The 21,942-nt window shown below is 44.6% G+C and overlaps 1 protein-coding gene across 1 annotated transcript in view; it reads left to right on the forward strand.

Moving 5' to 3' along the window:
• The window catches only part of LOC134948998 (UDP-N-acetylglucosamine transferase subunit ALG13 homolog), a 93,206-nt gene extending 89,942 nt beyond the window's left edge, over positions 1-3,264 (forward strand). Inside the window, exon 4 of the mRNA XM_063937326.1 lies at positions 2,809-3,264. Within this exon, the coding sequence (XP_063793396.1) occupies positions 2,809-2,920 (112 nt within the window). The 3' untranslated portion in view covers positions 2,921-3,264. The remainder of the gene's footprint in view (positions 1-2,808) is intronic.
• Positions 3,265-21,942: the final 18,678 nt, after the last annotated feature.

Here is a 21,942-nt window from a genome sequence, read left to right on the forward strand (position 1 = left end):
GGTGCTGCAGAGTCATCCGCACTCTCCCGCTCGTTTGGGAGCTTTGGTATAATCCCCATGGTCCTTACGGAGTCCCCAGCATCCACTTAGGACGTTAGAGAAAATAAGAATTTACCCACCGGTAATTCTATTTCTCATAGTCCGTAGTGGATGCTGGGCGCCCATCCCAAGTGCGGATTGTCTGCAATACTTGTATATAGTTATTGCTTAACTAAAGGGTTATTGTTGAGCCATCTGTTGAGAGGCTCAGTTGTTATCATACTGTTAACTGGGTATTGTATCACGAGTTATACGGTGTGATTGGTGTGGCTGGTATGAGTCTTACCCGGGATTCAAAATCCTTCCTTATTGTGTCAGCTCTTCCGGGCACAGTATCCTAACTGAAGTCTGGAGGAGGGTCTTAGTGGGAGAAGCCAGTGCACACCAGTAGTCTAAAAGCTTTCTTTATAGTTGTGCCCAGTCTCCTGCGGAGCCGCTAATCCCCATGGTCCTTACGGAGTCTCCAGCATCCACTACGGACTATGAGAAATAGAATTACCGGTGAGTAAATTCTTATTTTTTTGCAGAAATTGCATCTTATTCGCAAGATGACTAGGACGCATGGGGAAACTGTGCTGATTAATTTTTGATATATGACCCTTGTATTTATGGGCGCAGCGGAGCCTGAAACTGTACATGAATTGCTGCAATGTAAGTAGCAGCCACAGCTTTTTTCCAAAACAGGTTCTGTTCTGCTCCATATACAGTCACAGTGACACACAGGTGTTATATCAAATTAATCAGCACAGTCTCCTCGTGCGTCCTTGCCGCATTGCGTTGCGAATAAGATACATTTTTGTCAAAGAGACGCCCAACATTAGCAGAGTTGCACAGGACCTGGCGGCTCACTCACGCCAGGCATCTCGCTGCATGGCATATTGAGGCTGGATGCATGAGGACACATCTGTATGTTATGTGTGAAATAGTTTACATAGAGACACTACTATTCTTTATTTTAAATTCAAGCCTTTTTTTTTATGGTGGCACTATTTTATCTATTTTAGAATTTTTTATAAATATTATTCATAACTGGGACACAATTTTATTTTAGAATTACCCTGGTACTCAAAGTGCAAGGGGGTTTCAGGATGGACCAGATACTGAATGGCATTAGGCCGGTTATCTCTAGGAAAAAAATGTGGGGTGCATATTCATTCAGCCCCACCATCCCTAGAGGGCAGGTCCAATCCTGAATAGCATGGGCCTAGTAGTAAAGGGGATGGGGTTAATTACTTATTTGTTGTTTTTTAATCTTTTTAACCAAGGTGACAAGCCAGATAGCTGTGCTCACAGTTATGGCACCCATTACAACCACATAAATTGTTATCCATCTTTCCCGGTATGCTCTCAACGTTTTTACAAGCATTACTACGTCCGGTATGATTTTGACATCTAAAAATTGGGACACTAAACAAGTGTTCACTGTAGGATTTTTTTAGGGCAGGGTGCTGATCACGGGTAGGGCACATTTTTCAGTTAGAAGGGCAAAATTAGGTACATACTATAATGCTTGGTCCTCCCATTCCCAGCAAAAATTTAGGGGCGTTGTTTATCGTGGGGATGGGGCGTGACCACATAATAGTGACAATTCACATTACACCACACAGTAGTGCAGCTAATACACACTGCACCAGGTAGAACCTCCTATACACACTGCGACAGGTAGAGCACGTTATACATATTGCGCCAGATAGAGCACATTCTACACTTTGCGCCAGGTAGAGAGCACTGAGACACACTGCACCAGGTAGAGAGCACTGAGAAACATTGCACCAGGTAGAGAGCACTGAGAAACATTGCACCAGGTAGAGAGCACTGAGACACACTGCACCAGGTAGAAAGCACTGAGACACACTGCACCAGGTAGAGAGCACTGAGAAACATTGCACCAGGTAGAGAGCACTGAGAAACATTGCACCAGGTAGAGAGCACTGAGAAACATTGCACCAGGTAGAGAGCACTGAGAAACACTGTCCGTGCGTCGTGGCCGCTGCGGATGTAAACACAGGGGATTGACACACGTTACCATGGGGATGAGTAAACATAGCCAGAACATGATAAACTTGTGATAAGAACAATAAAAACAGTAATAACATATTTCCACAGATGTGGTCTTATTCTATATGTTATTACTGTTTTTATTGTTCTTATCACAAGTTTATCATGTTCTGGCTATGTTTACTCATCCCCATGGTAACGCGTGTCAATCCCCTATGTTTACATCCGCAGCGGCCACGACGCCCGGACACGGAGTGACGTCACTTCCGGTGGGCTGAGTTTTCCGTACCCGGAAGTGCGGGTGCCGTGGATCGGGACGCCGCTGGCCGCGGCGGGGGGTGGCGGTCCTGGGGAAGGTAAGCTATTTAATTGTTTTTTGCACATCAATTGCACTTGCTTGCTGTGTCCTGAAGAAGGGAGTTCGGCCCCCGAAACGTTGATTCACATTAAACACGTTTCTACTTTTGTGAAAGTCTCTGAGTGCCGCCTTATACTGGTACTATATATATATATATATATATATATATATAGTATAAATAAAGACTTTTTACATAAAAAAAACAATTGTCCGTTAAGTAGAAAATGTTCACTTATATTTAATTAATTATATTGTTTCAATAAATAGTTATGGTTCTAATGATGTGAGATTTGTTATAATCGCACCTGAGGTAATGTAGCATTGAGATTGCTGTGGTTGTTTGTAGTGTTATAATACATTATTATTCTAATACTGATATGCTATGGCATTATTTCTTTTCTGTTTCCATCTAGCACCCTTGGGAGTACACTGAAGACAATGGACCTGTCGGCTTTGAACATTTTTCTTCCAGGCCAACCAAAAGTCTTTGCAGATTTTTTGGATAAAGCTGTGGGCCTTAGGTAGCAGGAAACACGCGAACCGATATAAATAAAATACTGTAAAATGTGCACATTAGTACAGCAAATAGTTTAATACATTGATAGAAATATATTTTTTTCTTGTTTGCTCGCTTTTTGAGCCAGATCCCATTCCAGACCTTCAGTACAAAGGAAGTGCAGTATGCAAAGGAAACATGCTATTTCATATGTCATAATGTATAAACATTTACACTATAATGTTGGCATTGCTTGTGTTATGTAAATACCACTTTAACTTAATAGCAGTTGTGATTTAACACTTTTTCTTTCTAGTGCATGGAAGTCTACTGTAACCAGATATCTTATTTAATAAATTGTAGTTTCTTTGTTTCCCTTTCTCCTTTATGCTAACAGCTGAGGTGACATTCAGCACAATTCTGCACCTGAACTATAGAATCCCTCTGAAAGTCGGCTGTTCATTCAGAAGGATTGGTGGTAATAAATTGGATGCACCACAGTGACGCATCTCATTGTAGGTGCAGCAGCACCCGATTGGGGGTGCCATCATGTCTACTGAATTAGTAGACTAGTTTTAAGGAAGGGAAGTTGCGAGTAGGTATTTAGAATTCATGAGTCTCACTTTATAATGCGTTAGGAGTATTTTGTGGCCACAATTGGATCATAAGATGCATGGTACAAATAATAATTATAGAACAGCTGGATACAGTTTTGCATTATCAGTATTTTAGTTGATGTTGGATAAATGGGAAATACAATTTAGAATTGGTTAAAAACACTCTTCGATGCAAAAACCTCAGGTCACTATCAATGCAGTGACTAAAATATATTCTCCCCAGATACTCATTGTATAATGAATAGGTCTTACATGTGGTTATATAATATAGATACATAGGGATAAATTTACTAAAGCTTCTAAAAGTGAAAAGAAGTGATGTTGCCTATAGCAACATATCCAAATATCTCTATAATTTCTTTATTGCACCCTAGGAAAGGTTTGAGAGAATCTGATTGTTTGCTATGGGCAATATCACTTCTTTTTACTTTTAAAACCTTTAGTAAATTTACCTCATAGAATTTGACGGCAGATAAGAACCACTTTGCCCATCTAGTCTGCCCCATTTACTCCTGGTATGTAAACTGCTGAGAGACCTGTATTCTGCATTGCTTGGCCACTCTTTGTGACTCCGTAATGTCACAAAGATATGCAACGGCTACCGTGTTGCCTGATTGTACCTTCACTGGATGGCCTTGCAGTAGGGACTGGGCCTAGGTGAGAGCCTAAAGCACAGGCACAGCTCCGCCTCAAGGTTCTGGGACATTAATGGGAAGTGTTGACTGTCCTATGTCCTTGAAAGGTTGATTGAAGTGTCTCTGCTCCCACCCCCAATAATGGAATCTTTGGGGGTGGGGACCCCTGCAGAGGTTGTTGGAGTCTAACCACCAGAGAAGAGAGTATCTCATTCTGGGAGACAGTCTTATGTACTGTGTGCTGATGCGAATATAAGACTTGTGCCACTTCATTAGAAGTTTTATCTGGAAATATCTCAAATCAAATTGGGCAAATTTTACCATTTTTCCGAGAACACTGGTATCCAACTCTAAATACCTCCAACAGGTCATGTTTTAAAGATTTCTGTCTGTTGAAGCAGGTCGGATAATTACTGAGCCAGCAAGAGGATTGTTCCAAAGTAACTAAACCTTATCAGAAATTATTAATTACAAAATATCTCAAGTTTTTATTTCTTTTGATTGGAGAATATTCCCCAATGTGATAATATGACAATTCAAAATGCTGTAGGTGGTAAGAAAAAATGGTATTTTGCATTAATGTATGTATTCTTTGTCTTGTGTTGGTATTTTTGTATACTTTTGCATCATTGTGAGACACACTTGGGGGAATTCAGTTGCCGGCGAAGAGTGCGATTTGCACAAAAGTGCTTGCTAACTTATTAGGTAGTGAACACTTTGGTGTAAGATACTGCGGCCTTAATTGGATTCCCCTCCCGTTATTTCTATTCCTCTTGACCAGTCCTCCCAGCAACAGTTATTTCTAATCCATAAATATTTATTTTTATTTGCACAACATCCATTTGAAAATATGCCTGTGAATATTCAGGTGCCTTCTATATAATGGTTTAAAATTAAATTTTTCAATAAAAGCATAAATTATATTTATATACCAGTTAAAAACTTGGATTATGTATTAAAAAGAGAGGTCTACGAGTCCATGGACAATGGTAACCTACAGTAGTACTTCATTAAGAATAAAAGGGGGACAGAACTGAAAAGCCCTACTAAATACCAACTAACAAACATACCTCCCAACATGACCCATTCCAAGAGGGCCAAAGTGCTCTCTACCTGGACTTCCCTTTTAAGTTATGTTTGCTGTCACCTGTGTTGAAACACCTTTCTTATCAATTAAATACAGTAGTTCAACACAGGTGACACCAATCGCATATTAAGAGGGAAGTCCAGGTAGAGGGCATTATGTCCCTCCTGGAATGGGTCATGTTGGGAGGTATGCATAGAGCGATGGGTGTGGATTATTAGCTCTACACTAAAAAGGTCTAGTCAATAGGTAGACCGTAGAAAAAGTAAACGGCGTCAAAAGGTTGACATGGAAATGGTAAAAAAGGTAGACAATAGTGTTTTGGGTGTTATGTCACTTTTCTGCCACAAACGAGCTCCATTAGTGTACCACGTCACCATGCTTCGGACAAGGGTACTATTCCCAGTCGTAGTCCACATGAATAGTAAAGTATGAAAAAGTTGAAAACATTTTTAAAAAACCTGTGTTGACCATATATGTGTGGACTATTGTCATGTCGCTCTTTTGAACCTGTTGATCTTTTGAACTGTCTACCTTTTACACGTCAACCTTTTGATCCCGTCGACCATTAGTGGTCAACCTATTGACTATAGTCCTTTTTAGTGTAGATCTATAGACCGGATATGCGTTAGAATAGTATTCATTTTGTTATATAACAGACTAGGCAAAAATACATTTAAAAAAAAAATTGGATTTTAATTACCTACCGGTAAATCCTTTTCTCATAGTCTGTAGGGGATACTGGGAATTCATTTAGTATCGTGGGGTATAGACTGGTCCTTTAGGAGCCTTGGACACTTTAAGAATTTGATAGTGTGCGCTGGCTCCTCCCTCTATGCCCCTCCTACTAGACTCAGTCTAGGAAACTGTGCCCGAGGAGACGGACATACTTTGAGAGAAGGATATAGAAAAAAAGGAAAGTGGTGAGATTACGAACCAGCACACACAAGAGGAAAGCCATGCCAACCAAACTTGAAACCAGGAACAGCAACCGCTGAAGCAAACAACATTACTGAACCAAGTAACAGTGCAGGAAGAATGAAGCACCAGGCGGGCGCCCAGTATCCCCTACGGACTACGAGAAAAGGATTTACCGGTAAGTACTTAAAATCCTATTTACTCTTACGTCCTAGGGGATACTGGGAATCCATTTAGTATCATGGGGAAGCACCAAGCTGAGGTTCCTGCAGAACTGATTGACCAAACTGAAGGTCCTCAGAGGCCAACGTATCGAACTTGTAAAACTTTGCAAACCTGTTCGAACCTGACCAAGTAGCTGCTCGGCAGAGCTGTAAAGCCGAGACACCCTGGGCAGCTGCCCAAGAAGAACCCACCGACCTAATAGAGTGGACCTGTACAGATTTTGGAACCGGCAATCCTGTCGTGGAATAAGCATGCTGGATAGTGAGCCTGATCCAGCGTGCAATTTACATCTTTGAAGCAGGACACCCAATTTTATTGGGATCATAAAGAACGAACAGCGAGTCCGATTTCCTGTGACTAGCTGTTCTCTTTACATACACCTTCATAGCCCTCACAACATCCAAAGACTTTGAAGTAGCAGAGGTGTCTGTAACAACCGGAACCACAATAGGTTTGTTGATGTGAAATGCAGACACCACCTTAGGAAGAAATTACTGACGAGTCCTGAGTTCAGCTCTAGCCTCATGGAAAATTAAGTAGGGGCTCTTGTACGACAAAGCCCCCAGCAATGACACACGTCTTGCTGAAGCCAAGACCAGCAGTGTGACGGTCTTCCACGTAAGGTACTTTACATCCACCTCCTGTAACGGTTCAAACCAGTCCGATTGAAGGAAGTGTAGAACCAAATTGAGATCCCAAGGTGCCGTGGGAGGCACAAAGGGAGGTTGGATGTGCAAAACACCCTTCAAGAACGTCTGGACCCGCCCGTTTAAGTTACATATTTAGGGTCGCTGCTGCCGCGGATGCGATGTTTCTGGACCCACACAGCACGTCTGACACGGGTGGAGTGGTCTGCGGAGCCGGCGGGGGCCTCCTGCTCCCGTGCGGGTTGCGGCCCACCCCATCCACCAGAAGCCGGGGCCTTGAGTTTTTGCCAGATCCGGACCGGAAGTGGGGCGTTCGGCACTTGCGGGCGTTACAGAGGCCATCCCCATCCCTCGGCCACATCTCCGCTCGTCCCCCCGTCTGGCTGGTACCTTTGGTGAGCTCCCCCGCGGCTGTGCTGCCGGGAGCGGGAGCCCGCTGTTCGGAGCAGATGCGTCTGCGGCGCCCCTGTGACCGGGAAGCCGCGCGACGGGTCCTCATCTCCCCCACGGACGTGCGCTGTAACCGGTTGAAGCTCGGATTCACCACTACCACCAATGCTCAGACCCGCTCGGCTGGCTCCAGAAATCACGGGCGCCGAGGCCCTGCTACTGAGGGTGGCGGCACCATCTTGAATAGGGGCTGCACGCCCACACTGCAGAAACCAGGGCTTGGGGGAAACTGAGCCATTATCCTTCACACTCCCCATGTGCTTAGAGACCTGCCTTGGACCTTTGGATACCCCACATTAAAAAGGGCTCCTCATAAAGGCCTGCAACCCCCAGGTACGCTTCAGAGACTCTCTGCCTACCTACATAGCGGTGGCCATTTCATTTTGCAACCAGCTAAGTATATTCTGTGCGCAGAAAGCTGAAAGTACACACAGCTGCCTGGCTTGTGCTCTCTCACCCCAGCATATTCACTGCATTCCCATACTTTGGCTGCATTTATTCTTGCTACTCCCTGTATTGATTGCTGTTTATGTGCACCCCTGATTGATAACTGCACGTGTGTCTCACAGTCTACTCTGACCTCCCCACTGCAGCATTAATGCCTTGAATCTTGCCCTTGCTCCATGCCATGAACCCCTGAATCACCTGCACACAATGAGGATTGGTGGCTGATGACATAGCCCGGGACACTTGTAATGCAGCGGGGACTCAGCAAGCCGGATATGGAATGCTTTTGATCTAACTATGTGACTTTCCCCTGTTTCACTGTATATTATTATGTATCACGTCTGCTGATGGGGAAAACTAAGAAAGGAGGGCAATCATCTGCGGCTAAGAAATCCGGGGACATGTCCCTACAACCTAACTTGTTTCGCTATCTTCAACCGGACATAGAGAATGAAGACACTCGTTCATCATCCTCTGTTTCGGGCTCTCCTACCGACACCGGAGTGATGGCGGTAGCCGACTCTTCTCCATTGGATAAGGGGCCTGAAGCTTCTATGGCTGATGTTCTGGCCTATTTGCGTGCATTTCCTACCAAAAAAGATCTGCCTACTAAACAAGACTTTTTAGATCTGGAACAAAAGATACGTGACACGGTTAAATCTGAGATTTCCGTACTACAGGCAGATATTTCCCAAATATCCCATTGAGTCTCAGATGTGGAAGACCACGTCGATGAAGTCTCTTCGTTCCAACGGAAACTCTGTGATACTGTTGCTCTTCAGGCCCAGGAACTGAAGGCACTGTGGCGCCGACAGGACAACCTTGACAACAGAGGCCGGAGAAACAACTTACGTGTCAGAGGGATGCCGGAAGATGTACAAGGTCCGGGTATAATGGACGCCCTCACTAAGATATTCAATGAGATCATGGATGTGAAACCGGACAATACCATACTGTTTGATAGGGCCCACAGAGCACTGCGGCCGAAAGGTCTTTCTTCTGAAGCTCCCAGAGACATGATATGTCGTCTTCACTATTATCACATAAAGGAGGAGATACTTAGTAAAACCCGCAAATTGGATCGATTGGAGTTCAATAATAATGTGATCCAGATCTTCCCGGACTTGTCATGGTATACACTCCAGCAACGTAGATCTCTCAAACCCCTGACAGAGGCTCTTAAAGAGAAGGGTATACGATTCCTTTGGGGCTTCCCCTTCAATATACAAGCCACCTTTGAGGGAAGACAGGTTATCTTGCACACACCAGACGACTTGGACAATTTTTGCTCTGCACTGTCTATACCTAAACCAGCCTTAACGGATTGGGTTCAATCTTATTATCGTTTTGACCCACCGATGCCTCCGGCCCCACGGCCATACTGGACCCCGGTCAGCAACAGAAAAAGGGGATCGACTCGGTCACCTCCGAATCACAAAGAAACCGGGACCTGATTCATGATATTTTCTTTTTCTTCGGTATGGAATTGCCGGATAAAGTCTAATACTGATTGGCACTGCCCGGTTCTTAGATGTCTGGTTGAGCCGATCCTGGAGTTCAGTGCTAGGTCATTGCACCTCCTACGCACCAGAGATTTTGCTTTAAAGTTTAGTCACGTAGTGATATTGCCTTTTCATGCTTGCACCCCCCCCCCCCCCCCCCGATAATCTTAATGTTTGGGATTGTTGCTTTCCATGGCTTTCTATAAGTTTATTTTCATTTGTTCATATAGAGATATTTGTTCCCGTTGCGTTTACTATAATAAGGGGAGACTGTTTTCTATATAAAGCTACAGTCAGATTATTTTTTTTTTGAGTCTCCTTAGTTATGCACTGTTTTATTGCTGTCCCTGGGTTGTGTCGTTACTACTGCTCCCCAGTTGGGTCAGGCCGCCTGCCTGTTTTGGCTCTTAAGTCGTGGTTATACCTTCCCTATGACTTAACTGCGGTGACATTGCCATTTTACAGGACGTATTGCTGTTGTCATATGGTTATATGTTCTCTGTATTGCTTTTTCTCCACATGTTCTTTTTCTTGCTCTTTCCTTTCCTTTCTTCTCTTGGTTTCTCCACTTATCACCATTGCGGCTCGATGCACCCATTGCGGCTGGACGCTGTGCCCTCCCTGCATCTTCGGTAAGTCTACGTTACCATGCTTACTCTTTCTGGAAATCAAATTCAGCCTCTTGAATGCCTTCTGACCTTAGGCTATGCTCCTTCAACGTGAAGGGACTTAATATCCCCGAAAAGAGGTCCACTTTGCTACGGGAGTTGTGGGAAGAGCGCATAGACATTGCTTTCCTTCAAGAGACCCATTTTAAAAGTCAAGCCTCCCCTAAGTTAGGTAATTATTATTACCCGCAGGTTTTTTGTAACAGTAACTCCGTCAATAAATCTTTAGGGGTCGCGATCCTATTGACACGTCGTGTCCCGATTTCAGATGTATCCCACCTAATTCTGGAAGAAGGTCGATGCCAGGTTATTAAATGCACAATATATAACCAGGTTTAAACTCTTGTTAATATGTATGCTCCTAATCAACGCCAGAGACGGTTCTTTACTAAAATACTGCAACAGATAGAACCCATTAAAGAAGGGCGTCTAATTATGGGGCGGCGACTTTAATTGGTCCTTGGACCCTGGTATAGATTGTTTTCCTCCCTTGACTAGATGGTCGACACGTGATCACCGTCATGTGTGCCGCCTTCTTCGTGAGTTTCAGTTGATGGACTTATGGAGAACTCAGCATCCAACGGGGGAAAGACTACACTTTTCTTCTCCTCACACCATGTATTCACGCCCTGACTACTTCTTAGTTGAGCATAGATCTCTACACTTATTTCCCTCGAGCACTATCGGGCACATTACATGGTCGGACCACGCTCGGTGTATATCTCTGTTGCGCTTTCGTCCACCACCCCCCACGCCATGGTCGTGGAGGTTTAACAGTTCATTGACTCAGGATCCTTGTTTAAAGGACAAGCTCACCTCCGCCATCTCGGATTATATTGCGACAAATGACACCCCAGATGTTAGTGCAGTCACGATTTGGGAAGCACACAAATGTGTAATTCGAGGTAGATGTATACAGCTTGGCTCTCAACTTAAGAATGTCACGGAGGCTACAGCTCATTGAACGAATAGCGACTTTAGAGGCCTCGCACCAGTCCTCTCTTGATGAAGGAGCCCATCAAGCCCTTAATACATTTTTATGGGATAAAACAAAATTGGGAATGACTAAGTGTCGCCATAAATTTTATTTGTGGGGCAACAGACCGGGTACTATGCTCGCTAGGGCGTTAAGGGCCCAGAGACTGCAGTCTTATGTTCACGCTATCAAGGATCCGGGGGGCCGTGCTGCTTCTACATTGCCTCAGATGGCTCATTCCTTTCAAAATTATTATGAATCTCTCTATAATCTTAGAAAGGATCAAACTCCTCAGGCCACCTCTGATTTGAAGGTACTGATACAGAGGTATCTAGCGAAGGTTGATTTCCCAAGACTTCATGCATCAGATCTGGATGCTTTGGATCAACCCTTTACCATGGAAGAGCTGGAAACAGCCCTGGCGGCTACACCGGCGGGGAAGAGTCCAGGCCCAGATGGCTTCCCAGTCGGATATTATAAAACCTTTAAACAGTTCCTATTACCTCTCTTCTTGAAGGCGTGCAATTCCATCTCTGCCGAGAAAGGCTTTTCTCCGCAGACCCTGGAAGCACATATAACTGATCCCAAAAGAGGGTAAGGATCCCACCCAGTGCTCGAGCTACCGACCTATCTCCCTCCTGAATTGCGACATTAAACTTTGCTAAACCGCTTGGGCCGCCTTCTCCCGTCGGTGGTTTATGGGGACCAGGTGGGATTTATATTGGGATGTGAGGCTAAGGATAATACTTCCAAAGTTATAGATCTTATCCACCTTGTTCAAAGCGGGTCCTCCCATATGGTCCTCTGTTCCACTGACGCGGAGAAGGCCTTTGACAGGATAGATTGGCAGTTCATGGTTGGTTTACTTGAGCACATGGGTCTGGGCCCGACCTGTCTTAGTCGTATATTAGCTCTTTATAAGTTACCATCAGCTAGGGTTCGTGTGAATGGTGCCCTCTCTGCTCCCTTTTTGATACGGAACGAGACAAGGCTGCCCCCTGTCCCCACTCATATTTGTTCTCTGCATGGAGGCACTCGCGAGAGCGATCTGGGCTAATCCGAACATTCACGGTGTATGGGCTGGGAAGCGGGAGCACAAACTGGCACTGTACGCGGATGACCTTTTAGCTACTTTGATGGATCCGGTGACCTCCCTCCCAGCTCTTATGCAAGAATTCAACAAGTTTAACTTGCTTTCCAATTTCAAGGTAAATTACACTAAGTCTGTGGCCTTAAATATTTCAACGCCCTCACAAGTACTTGAGGGAATTCGAGGCTCGTTCCCGTTCCAGTGGCATCCTACTCAGCTAAAGTATTTGGGAGTTCTCTTGACTAAAGAACTTACTGATTTATACCGGGTAAATTTTCTTCCCCTACTCCATAAGATTACTGCGGATCTTCATAAATGGTCTGCACTCCGACTTACTTGGCTGGGGAGGATTAACACGGTGAAGATGACAATTCTCCCTAAAGTCTTGTATCTTTTTGCAAACGTTGCCCATAACAGTGCCTACTTCATTTTTCACTACTTTGCAGTCATCTGTTGGCCGTTTTATTTGGGGGCAGAGAGGGCACCGACTCTCCCAATTCACACTGACACGTACTAGTAAGGAAAGTGGCCTACAATTACCTCACTTTATTAGCTATTATTATGCTGTGCATCTGTCCAGAGTCCTTGATATGTCTAGATTCCCCTACACTAAGCAGTGGCCGCTAATAGCTGAAACGTCCGTGGGGACTCCTTTACTTATTCTCCCCTGGCTTAAAAAAATTCCACGCATAAAACATCCCACCCTAGACCCGGCCCTTAAGATATGGAAGAAATTTAGGTACTTAGATTCTTTCAGCCCAAGCCCCTCCTTGCCGAAGCCTTTATTGTTCAATCCAGACCTACCCGCGAATCCTCTCTCTCGGTCTCCGACATCAGTATGGGCTAAAGCTGGCATCTCTCGGTTGAGTCACCTGATTGGTCCGATGGGATTCCATCCCTTCGCAGACCTGCAACGATCTTGTAGTCTACCGCCTAATTCTTTCTGGGCTTATCTACAAATTCGGCATTATGTTGCTGCAACACCGGCTCGCGCGGTGGGATGGAGGCCGACGGTTTTTGAATCCTTGTGTCTCTCTGAGAATCTGCCACGACACATAATATCTTTGTTGTACAGACAATGCCTTGCGAGCACTCCCACTCGACCCCTGGCATTCGTAACATCGTGGCATGAGGATTTGGGTAGGGAGTTGACCTCAGACCAATGGTCCCGCATTTTTCAGTTCACGTTTGCCAGTTCGCCTTGACTTCAAGTTTTGGAGACTCAATACAAAGTGGTATCGAGATGGTATAGGTGCCCAGACCGAGTCCACCACATGTTTCCGAGTGTTCCGGATGTCTGCTGGAGGTGTGGCCAGTCTCGCGGCACTCCTTGCCATATTTGGTGGCGGTGCCCGGGACTGGCCTCATTCTGGCAACAGGTTCACTCTATTACCAGGCGTATCACGGGGCTCCCTATACCAGAGACACCGGAGTTTTGGCTACTTAACTTAATTGACCTTCCTCTATCCCAGTTTAAAAATTCTCTATTGCGACACTTAATGAATGCCGCTAGGGCGACCATTCTGTGCTTCTGGAGATCCCAGACACAGTGTCCCATTGCCAAGTGGTTCCAAAGAATCGATTACTATATAGTAATGGAAGACTTGACGTCTTCTTCCGGACAGTCTGCCTCTTGATTTGCAGCCGTCTGGTTTGATTGGCTGGAATTCAAAGGTACGCAGGAATACAAAACCTTTCTGCGACTCCCCTCCCCTACGACATCTTAGGGTCGCGATGGTGATAGCGGTTCTTTCTTCTTTCTCTTTTCTCTCTCTTTCCCTTATCTTGTCTATCCTTTCTGCTTCCTGTGTGTTCTATTTTTTCTTATTACTACTTGAAGATAATTTTATTGTCCTAAGTTACGTAGGCTAATGATATCAAACATTACTTTCGTTTTATTTTTTGTATTCTCAGTCTACGTTTGAAATGTCAGCACTTGTTACACTAATTCTTGTATTACATGCAATTCTTTTGTGCTGTGTATTGTTATCTCTTTGTCAATAAAACACAATTTGCCTTACAAAAAAAAAAAAGTACATCTGGACCTCAGAGTGAGAAGCCAATTGTTTCTGAAAATAAATAGGCAAGGCCGAAATCTGGACTTCAATGGAGGCTAGACGTAGGCCCACATCCACTCCTGACTGCAGAAAAAGCAGGAAATGTCCCAGATTAAACTCCACCGCAGAATATTGTCTGCTTTCACACCAAGAGACATACTTCTTCCATATACGGTGGTAATGTTTAGAAGTTACCCCTTTCCTGGCTTGGATCATAGTCGGGATGACCTTGTCAGGAATCCTTCTCCTGGCTAGAATCAGCCGTTCAACTTCCATGCCGTTAAACGTAGCCACGGTAAGTTCTGATAGACGAATTGGCCCTGTTGCAGAAGATCCTCGCGAAGAGGTAGAGGCCATGGATCTTCAATCAGCATCTCGAGAAGATCTGCGTACCAGGCCCTTCACGGCTGGTCCTGAGCAATGAGGATTGTTTGAACCTTTACCCTTTTTATTCTTTTTAGAATTCTTGGGATCAGAGGAAGTGGAGGAAACCCGTACACCAGCTGGTAGACCCACGGAGTTGTCAGAGCGTCTACCGCCACTGCTTGTGGGTCTCTCGACCTGGAATACCGCTTGAGCTTCTTGTTGAGTCGAGAGGCCATCCTGTCGATTTGTGGATATCCCCACCAATGTGTCAACCACTGGAACACCTCCGGGTGAAGGCCCCACTCCCCCGGGTGCAGGTCGTGTCTGCTGAGGAAGTCTGCTTCCCAGTTGTCCACTCCCGGAATGAAGACCGCCGACAACGCCACGGTGTGTTTTTCCGCCCTGAGGAGAATTCTTGACACCTCTGACATTGCTGCTCTGCTTTTCGTTCCGCCCTGTCGGTTTATGTACGTTACCGCTGTTACATTGTCCGACTGGACTTGAATGGCCTGATTCCGAAGTAGAGATGAGGCCTGCAGAAGGGCGTTGTAGATAGCCCTGAGTTCCAGGGGTATCCGGACTCCAGGTCGACAACAAAAAGGTCGACACACCTTAGGTCGACACACCTTAGGTCGCCATGGACAAAAGGTCGACAGGAACAATGTCGAGATAGAAAAAGGTCGACATGCATTTTTCACGATTTTTTTTCTTTTTTTTAACCTTTTCATACTTAACGATCCACATGGACTACGATTGGAACGGTAATCTGTGCCGAGCGAAGCGGTAGCGGAGCGAAGGCACCATGCCCGAAGCATGACGAGCGAAGCGGTGCACTCATTGGGGTTCCCGGTCACTCTACGAAGAAAACGACACCAAAAAACATAAAAAAATCATGTTGACCTTTTTCCATGTCGACCTTGTTCCTGTCGACCTTTTGTCCATGTCGACCTTTTGTCCATGTCGACCTAAGGTGTGTCGACCAATTGGCGTCGACCTAAGGTGTGTCAACCTTTTTGTTGTCGACCCCGAGTCCCAGACCCGTTCCAGGATGTTTATTTGAAGGATGACTTCCTGACTTGACCATCTTCCTTGAAACTGCACCCCCTGGGTGACTGCTCCCCAACCTCCTGAGGCTCGCGTCTATGGTTAGCAGAATCCAAGTCTATAGCCACCACAAAAGGGAGATCTTGGCGGCAGACAGATCCTCTGGTTTATGTGAAGGTGCGATCCGGACCATTTGTCCAATAGATCTAGCTGGAAGGGCCTTGCATGAAACCTTCCGTACTGAAGCGCCTCGTAAGAGGCACCATTTTCCCCAGAAGGCGAATGCACAGATGCACCGAGATCTGGGTTGGCTTTAGGACAGCCTGAACCATCGACTGGATTACCATAGCCTTCACCAAGGCAAGGAACACTCTCTGAGACACTGGCCAATATTTACTAAGAATTCGAGTTTGTCCGTTTTGTGTTTTTTTTTCTAAGTCCCAATCCGGGAATTCACTAAGCACCAATCTCGGCAGTGTTTGGACTATTCGTAATGTTTGATTTGCAAAGTTCCGAAATACGAATGAATAGACCATCAGTCAAACGCGGCTGTTATTTCATACAATACGGGAATTCACTATTCATTCGTATTTGGGTGTTAGTTTCTGAGTGTTCAATTGCGGTCGTATTTTTTTGCGAATCGGTAAAAAATGCGGCAAAAAAATAGACCTGCTTTTTTCAATCGTGTTTACATGTGTTGCAACTCAAAAATCAATCACACCTGAATTAGGATGCCTATAAAAGGATGTTAGGCCCATTTCAATACACCTACACTCAGAAATGGCAGCAGGACTGTGGGCCAGTGATCTTTTGTGTGCTGTGGGATTCCTCAGACTCCGACATCAGCCTGTAAGTACCCAGGGCCAAGAAACTGAACATGGTCAGCAGGTTGTACAGGTTCCGCGGAGGCTGCGCAGGCCTCATTTTTTTAGGGGGCGTTTAAACTTGAACGCATTGTCCGATGATAAGGTCATACAGATGTTCCGTCTAAATCGTGACAATGTTAAATTCCTTTGTCGTATAAACAACCCTTAATGAAGTCTAAGAACACAGTACGCTGTTTATTTAAGAAGTACCGTAAGGGTACGCTAGTTGCGTAACGATCGCTTAGTCGTAGGCGAGACGCTCAAGCGTCACGTTCGCTCACGGCCCAGCGATCACAGGACAGCACGTTATTGGTGATGACTAGAGTAATGATTCGCTATGGCGTAGCGGACGCTCGAGACCACGAGGAGATCACCAGCGGCGCAGACGCTCACAACGCTATACCTTTATGTCTAAACCTTTTATCAAAGTAATACACAGAATACCTTAATGTGAATACAGGGTGTAAGTGCAACCTTGTGTAACCTGACTAACTACAAAGCTGCTTGAGCGTCACCGACGCTCAAGTGAACACTTAACACTATGAGAAAAATACACAGATACTTGATTTAGGGTCCAAAGCCTATTATCTGTATTATAACTATTATACTTGCAAAAGAATCACAGTACAAATGATACACTACAATATAACAGAGACTTCCTAACCGAATAACTATACAAGAAATACAATACAATACTATGCTGATCTAATACAATACAATATTAGTCAATGGGAGATACGAGAGAAAGAGAAGGGAGAGAGAGAGAGAGAGAGACGGAGAGAGAGAGAGATTGGCTCACAGTAAGACAATATGATTACGGAGAAAAACTTACGCACAAAGGGTATGATCGCATGCGCCTCTGGACATCCAGCTTCCCGATTATCAGCAATGAGAACCGTTTGATGAGAAGTGAAAGCTGGATGCCACAGGCCCGTCTTTTATGCTACTCACACAATGCAATCTAATGGTCCCTACAACCTCATTGTCCATTGGACGCAAGAATTCGGCTTCGCACTATAACAAAAGGTCATAGGGTGATTCATACAGGTGGGCTGTGACGATTTCAAACAGCTCAGGTGGGTGGGAAACTAGGTTTCCCGCCGCATACCTGAGTATGAGTAAATAATAGAAATGGACATAAACTTCTTATGACCATAACTATCCGCACGAGCGATTAATACGCTCCAAACCAACACCGGAATATTGCTATTTAAATACTCTTCCGATGGGTACCAAACACTGCTGTATGATTCCTGTTAGACCCTTAGCACAATACAAAGAGGGATTCCTCCGTTCAGGGACATTCCATATTAACCAAACTTTCAGAATCTATCAAAGGGATCATGGTCTACAAACTACATTAATTGTGAAAATATGTAACGATTGGGTCGCACGCTACGACTACATACTCTTTACCGTAAATACGCATACCGATGCGAGCGGGTGCACGCATCAGCGGGTATGCGCTATCACGGGAAAGCGCACGCATGCGCAGCGCGGACCAGCGTGAGGTGCAAATATGGCAGCGTGTATAGGGATATTTTTCTGACTTTGACAGTCCACCCTTTGGCAGTCAATAATAACTGCCACCTTCAAAACAAAAAAAGGAGAAAAATATAAGTCAGGGGTTAATTCATTTCCATGGTTGGGTAAGGAAGAAGAGAGGAGTAGGTGTGAAGAGGGTATGACCTAGTGAGAAAGCAGAAGCATGTGTGTATGAGTCCATGTTTGGAGGGTCATGTATCATCGTGCCGTACGTGTGGTAAATCAAGCTTCGAGGTATTGCGAAGTATACATTTGAATTCCTTCTTATCCCGTGGTACAGGTCTGTGGATGGGCTGTCAAACTTTACCGAGCTCTTTTCGGCTTTTGAACAAAATGGGGAGCACATTTTAGTTGATGATACATGAATGGGGGAATATGTGATTGCTGATATCTGTGCCTGTATTCCCTATACTATGTGTGTTATTACCTGAGGGTTGTAGAGATGAGGATGAAGAACACTTATGGAAAATGCAATGATATTCTATGTCAGGTAAATGTACATCTGTCGTTGAAGTTTTGTTCGGTATCTGTTGAGAGTCGTCTTCTTTGCGCTGTATTGCTCCTTGGGCATGAGCAAATAGCTTTGTCAGTGCCATCAGATTTACAAAAATGTTGGGCTAGCGTGAGTTTAAAAATACTAGGGAAACTGGGGATCCATGGCAAAGTTCATCAAATGTCCATTTCTCAAGTGGTCAAAACTTCATCTTTGGTGCTTGTCTGTTGTCTGTATAGCGTCTCGTCAACTTCCTCGTCCAAGGGGGTCTTTGTATCTTGGAAAAAAAAGCAGAAAAACAGGTGAAAGAAACGGACCGTATAATCGCATTTTTCATCACATCCTGGTTTCTATCATTGGGTCATAAATCAAATCCAGGTTAATTACAGTTTCCTCACTCCTCAAGCTCATCACTCTTGTACTTTGTTTGCACCTCATTAAAGCCTGCCCGCATCTAAATATCAATCCAATAAATATAACAACACCTAAGATACATAGTAGAAACTTTCCAACATCCATTATGACTCCTTGAGCCCAGTCTCCTAAACCGGAGAACCAATTTCGCGGGTTCAACCATGACACCCAACCAGTCAGCTCATTACCTACAGCAGCAAGGGTGAGATTGTGTTTTCGACGAAATTCCCACTTCAATTGGAGAATATCGTCCATCTTTTGGTCTATGACCTCTACCGGATCCTCGGTGCTATTTGTGATATACGTGCAACACTTTATGCCGTACTGTGTTGCCAATGTAACACAATATCCGCCTGTTACTGCTGTAAGATAATTAAGAACCATCCTATGCTGAACTAGTTCTGTTTTATAAGCTTGAAGTTCTCTTCCAGTGTATCTGAACGTGTCATCATACATTTCAGTGATATTATCTAACAAATTGGCGAGTGCGGAAATGTATCTATAATTCATCACTCCCCGAGCGGTGCGAGTGAAATCTAACGCTACCAGAACCTGAATCCCGGTGGATTCATGGATAAGATCAGAGGCCGGATGCTCTAACCTTTCTGACAGTTGTCTTTTAACTCGGTGCTCGTAATGAGTGTGAGTATAAGGAGCTTGGGCACCACGGTGTATGTCCTTCATTTTGTCATGTGTAACAGTCATCACTTCAGGCAATACCTTTCCAATATAACACAATCCTTCAGAGTTTGGGGCAAGCCACTTGTACGCCTTTCTCCCGCATATGAAATATGCATCATCGGGGAGAACATATGGGACGGAGAAGGACATTACCATATTACAAACCTTCCATGTGAAATCTCCTGACCCTAATTCTTCCATCTGCTTAATGCACGTATCAGACTGTACGATATGTGCACAGTATCCTGGTGATACTTCTCCAACTCTAGTAATTCTATTTCCTAGGGTGTATCTATACCGGAAAGATTTTCCTCTACTGGCTATGTGGCGTACAAGCTCTGTATCTGTAGGCATTCTATCTGCTCTGTGTGAGAAGGTCATGGTAAGGTTGCTCCATGACACTTCCCAATTTCCCGGCTTACGGGGATTGGAGATATTAAAACATAAGAGGGACCTATCCACATGGTATTGGTGGAGCTTCAAACTAGGAGGGCTGGAGATGTTAAACCTCCGGTCCACCGGTCTCCCACCATTTAGCTCAAGTACCTCCCCTAACGTTAAAGGAAATGGTACTAGCCCTGATTTGCTATGACCCTGAGGTACTTGAGAGCATACCCAACAATCTGTTTGGTTTAATACGTTACCCACTAAGGAGTGATAGTCACTCAATGGATGCCGGTCCATATGGATATTAAAACTGGATTGGCATTTCTTTATGCACCCATCCTCAATCAAATTGTCACAGAGCCTACAGATACAGTTTTCTTCAGCTAACAATCCATCACAATTTCTTCTATCGGATCGTTTTCTGATACTCGCCTTTGCTTGTTGGTTTGGTTGATCTTGGAAAACTACGCCTCCATCATCATAATCGGAACCCATTCCAGAACCTCTCTCGACCTCTATGGTACTCTCGCCGGAACAGACTGCTCTGGTCAACATCATGGTTAACATCAAAATCCGGATCACAGTCTCTTGGGGCAAGTCCATCTTCGAGGAGGAAATAGAGAAGAATGAGAAGGGGGAAAAAGAAATTTTAAGGGAGAGGGGATGGGAAGTGGAGAAAAACAATAAAAGGGGGAAGGGAGTCAACAACTGCTTTCGGTCTTCAAGGCTCAGGTGCCGCCTCAGTCCTCCTGGAACAGACACTCCAGTGATACAACCTCTACCGTCTGTTCCTTATCACGGGACCTCTCTGGATCAGCAACCTTTTTGCAGTGGGATGAATGGACCCAAGTCTCTCTCTCAGCAACCTTCAATGCTGTGGTGCTAGTCAATAAGACCTGGTATGGTCCTTCCCATCTATCAATAAGACAACCTGAGCGTAGAAAATTTCGTATCATTACATAATCCCCAGGTTCAATGTCATGACAATTACTATCTGGTAAATCAGGAATCACCAACTTCAGATTATCATTTTGATTCCTCAACTGCTTACTCATGTTAATCAAGTATTTTACAGTTACTTCATTGTTACATTTCAAATCATCCTGAGGGTTAATCATGACATGCGGTTGTCGACCAAACAGAATTTCAAAAGGGGACAGGTTAAGAGGGGACCTGGGAGTGGTTCTGATGCTATACAAAACAATGGGTAAAGCTTCTGGCCACGTCAATCCTGTCTCTGCCATTACTTTACTCAATTTATTTTTAATAGTGCTGTTCACTCTTTCGACCTTCGCACTCGCCTGTGGACGGTACGGAGTGTGCAGCTTGCTATCAATACCCATTAATTTACACATTCCTTGAAAGACATCACCGGTAAAATGGGTACCCCTATCACTTTCAATGATTCTAGGGATACCATATCTACATACAAATTCCTGCACAATTTTCTTAGCTGTAAACATAGCGGTATTTGTAGCTGCTGGAAATGCTTCGACCCAATTCGAGAAAACATCTATACAAACAAGTACATATTTCAAATTTCGACATGGGGGTAATTGAATGAAGTCAATTTGTATTACCTGGAAAGGGCTGCCGGCAGGTGGGATATGGGATGGTTCTGTAGGTATTGCTTTTCCAATATTCTTTCTCAGACAGGTAAGGCATGACATTGCTCTTTTACCCGCATGAGAGGAGAATCCTGGGGCGCACCAGTATGCTCTTACCAATTTGCACATTCCCTCCTTGCCTAGATGAGTCAACCCATGAGCTGCTTCAGCCAGACATGGAAGATATGCTCTGGGGGCCACTGGTTTACCATGTCCATCCGTCCAGAGCCCTGAGGACTCCTGGCCATATCCCTTTGCCTTCCAGACTGCTCTTTCCTGTGTGGAACACAAATTCTGCATCTCACACAACTTCTGTGTGTTGATGGTATTAA

This window comes from Pseudophryne corroboree, chromosome 8, assembly GCF_028390025.1.
Source record: "Pseudophryne corroboree isolate aPseCor3 chromosome 8, aPseCor3.hap2, whole genome shotgun sequence".
NCBI lineage: Eukaryota > Metazoa > Chordata > Amphibia > Anura > Myobatrachidae > Pseudophryne > Pseudophryne corroboree.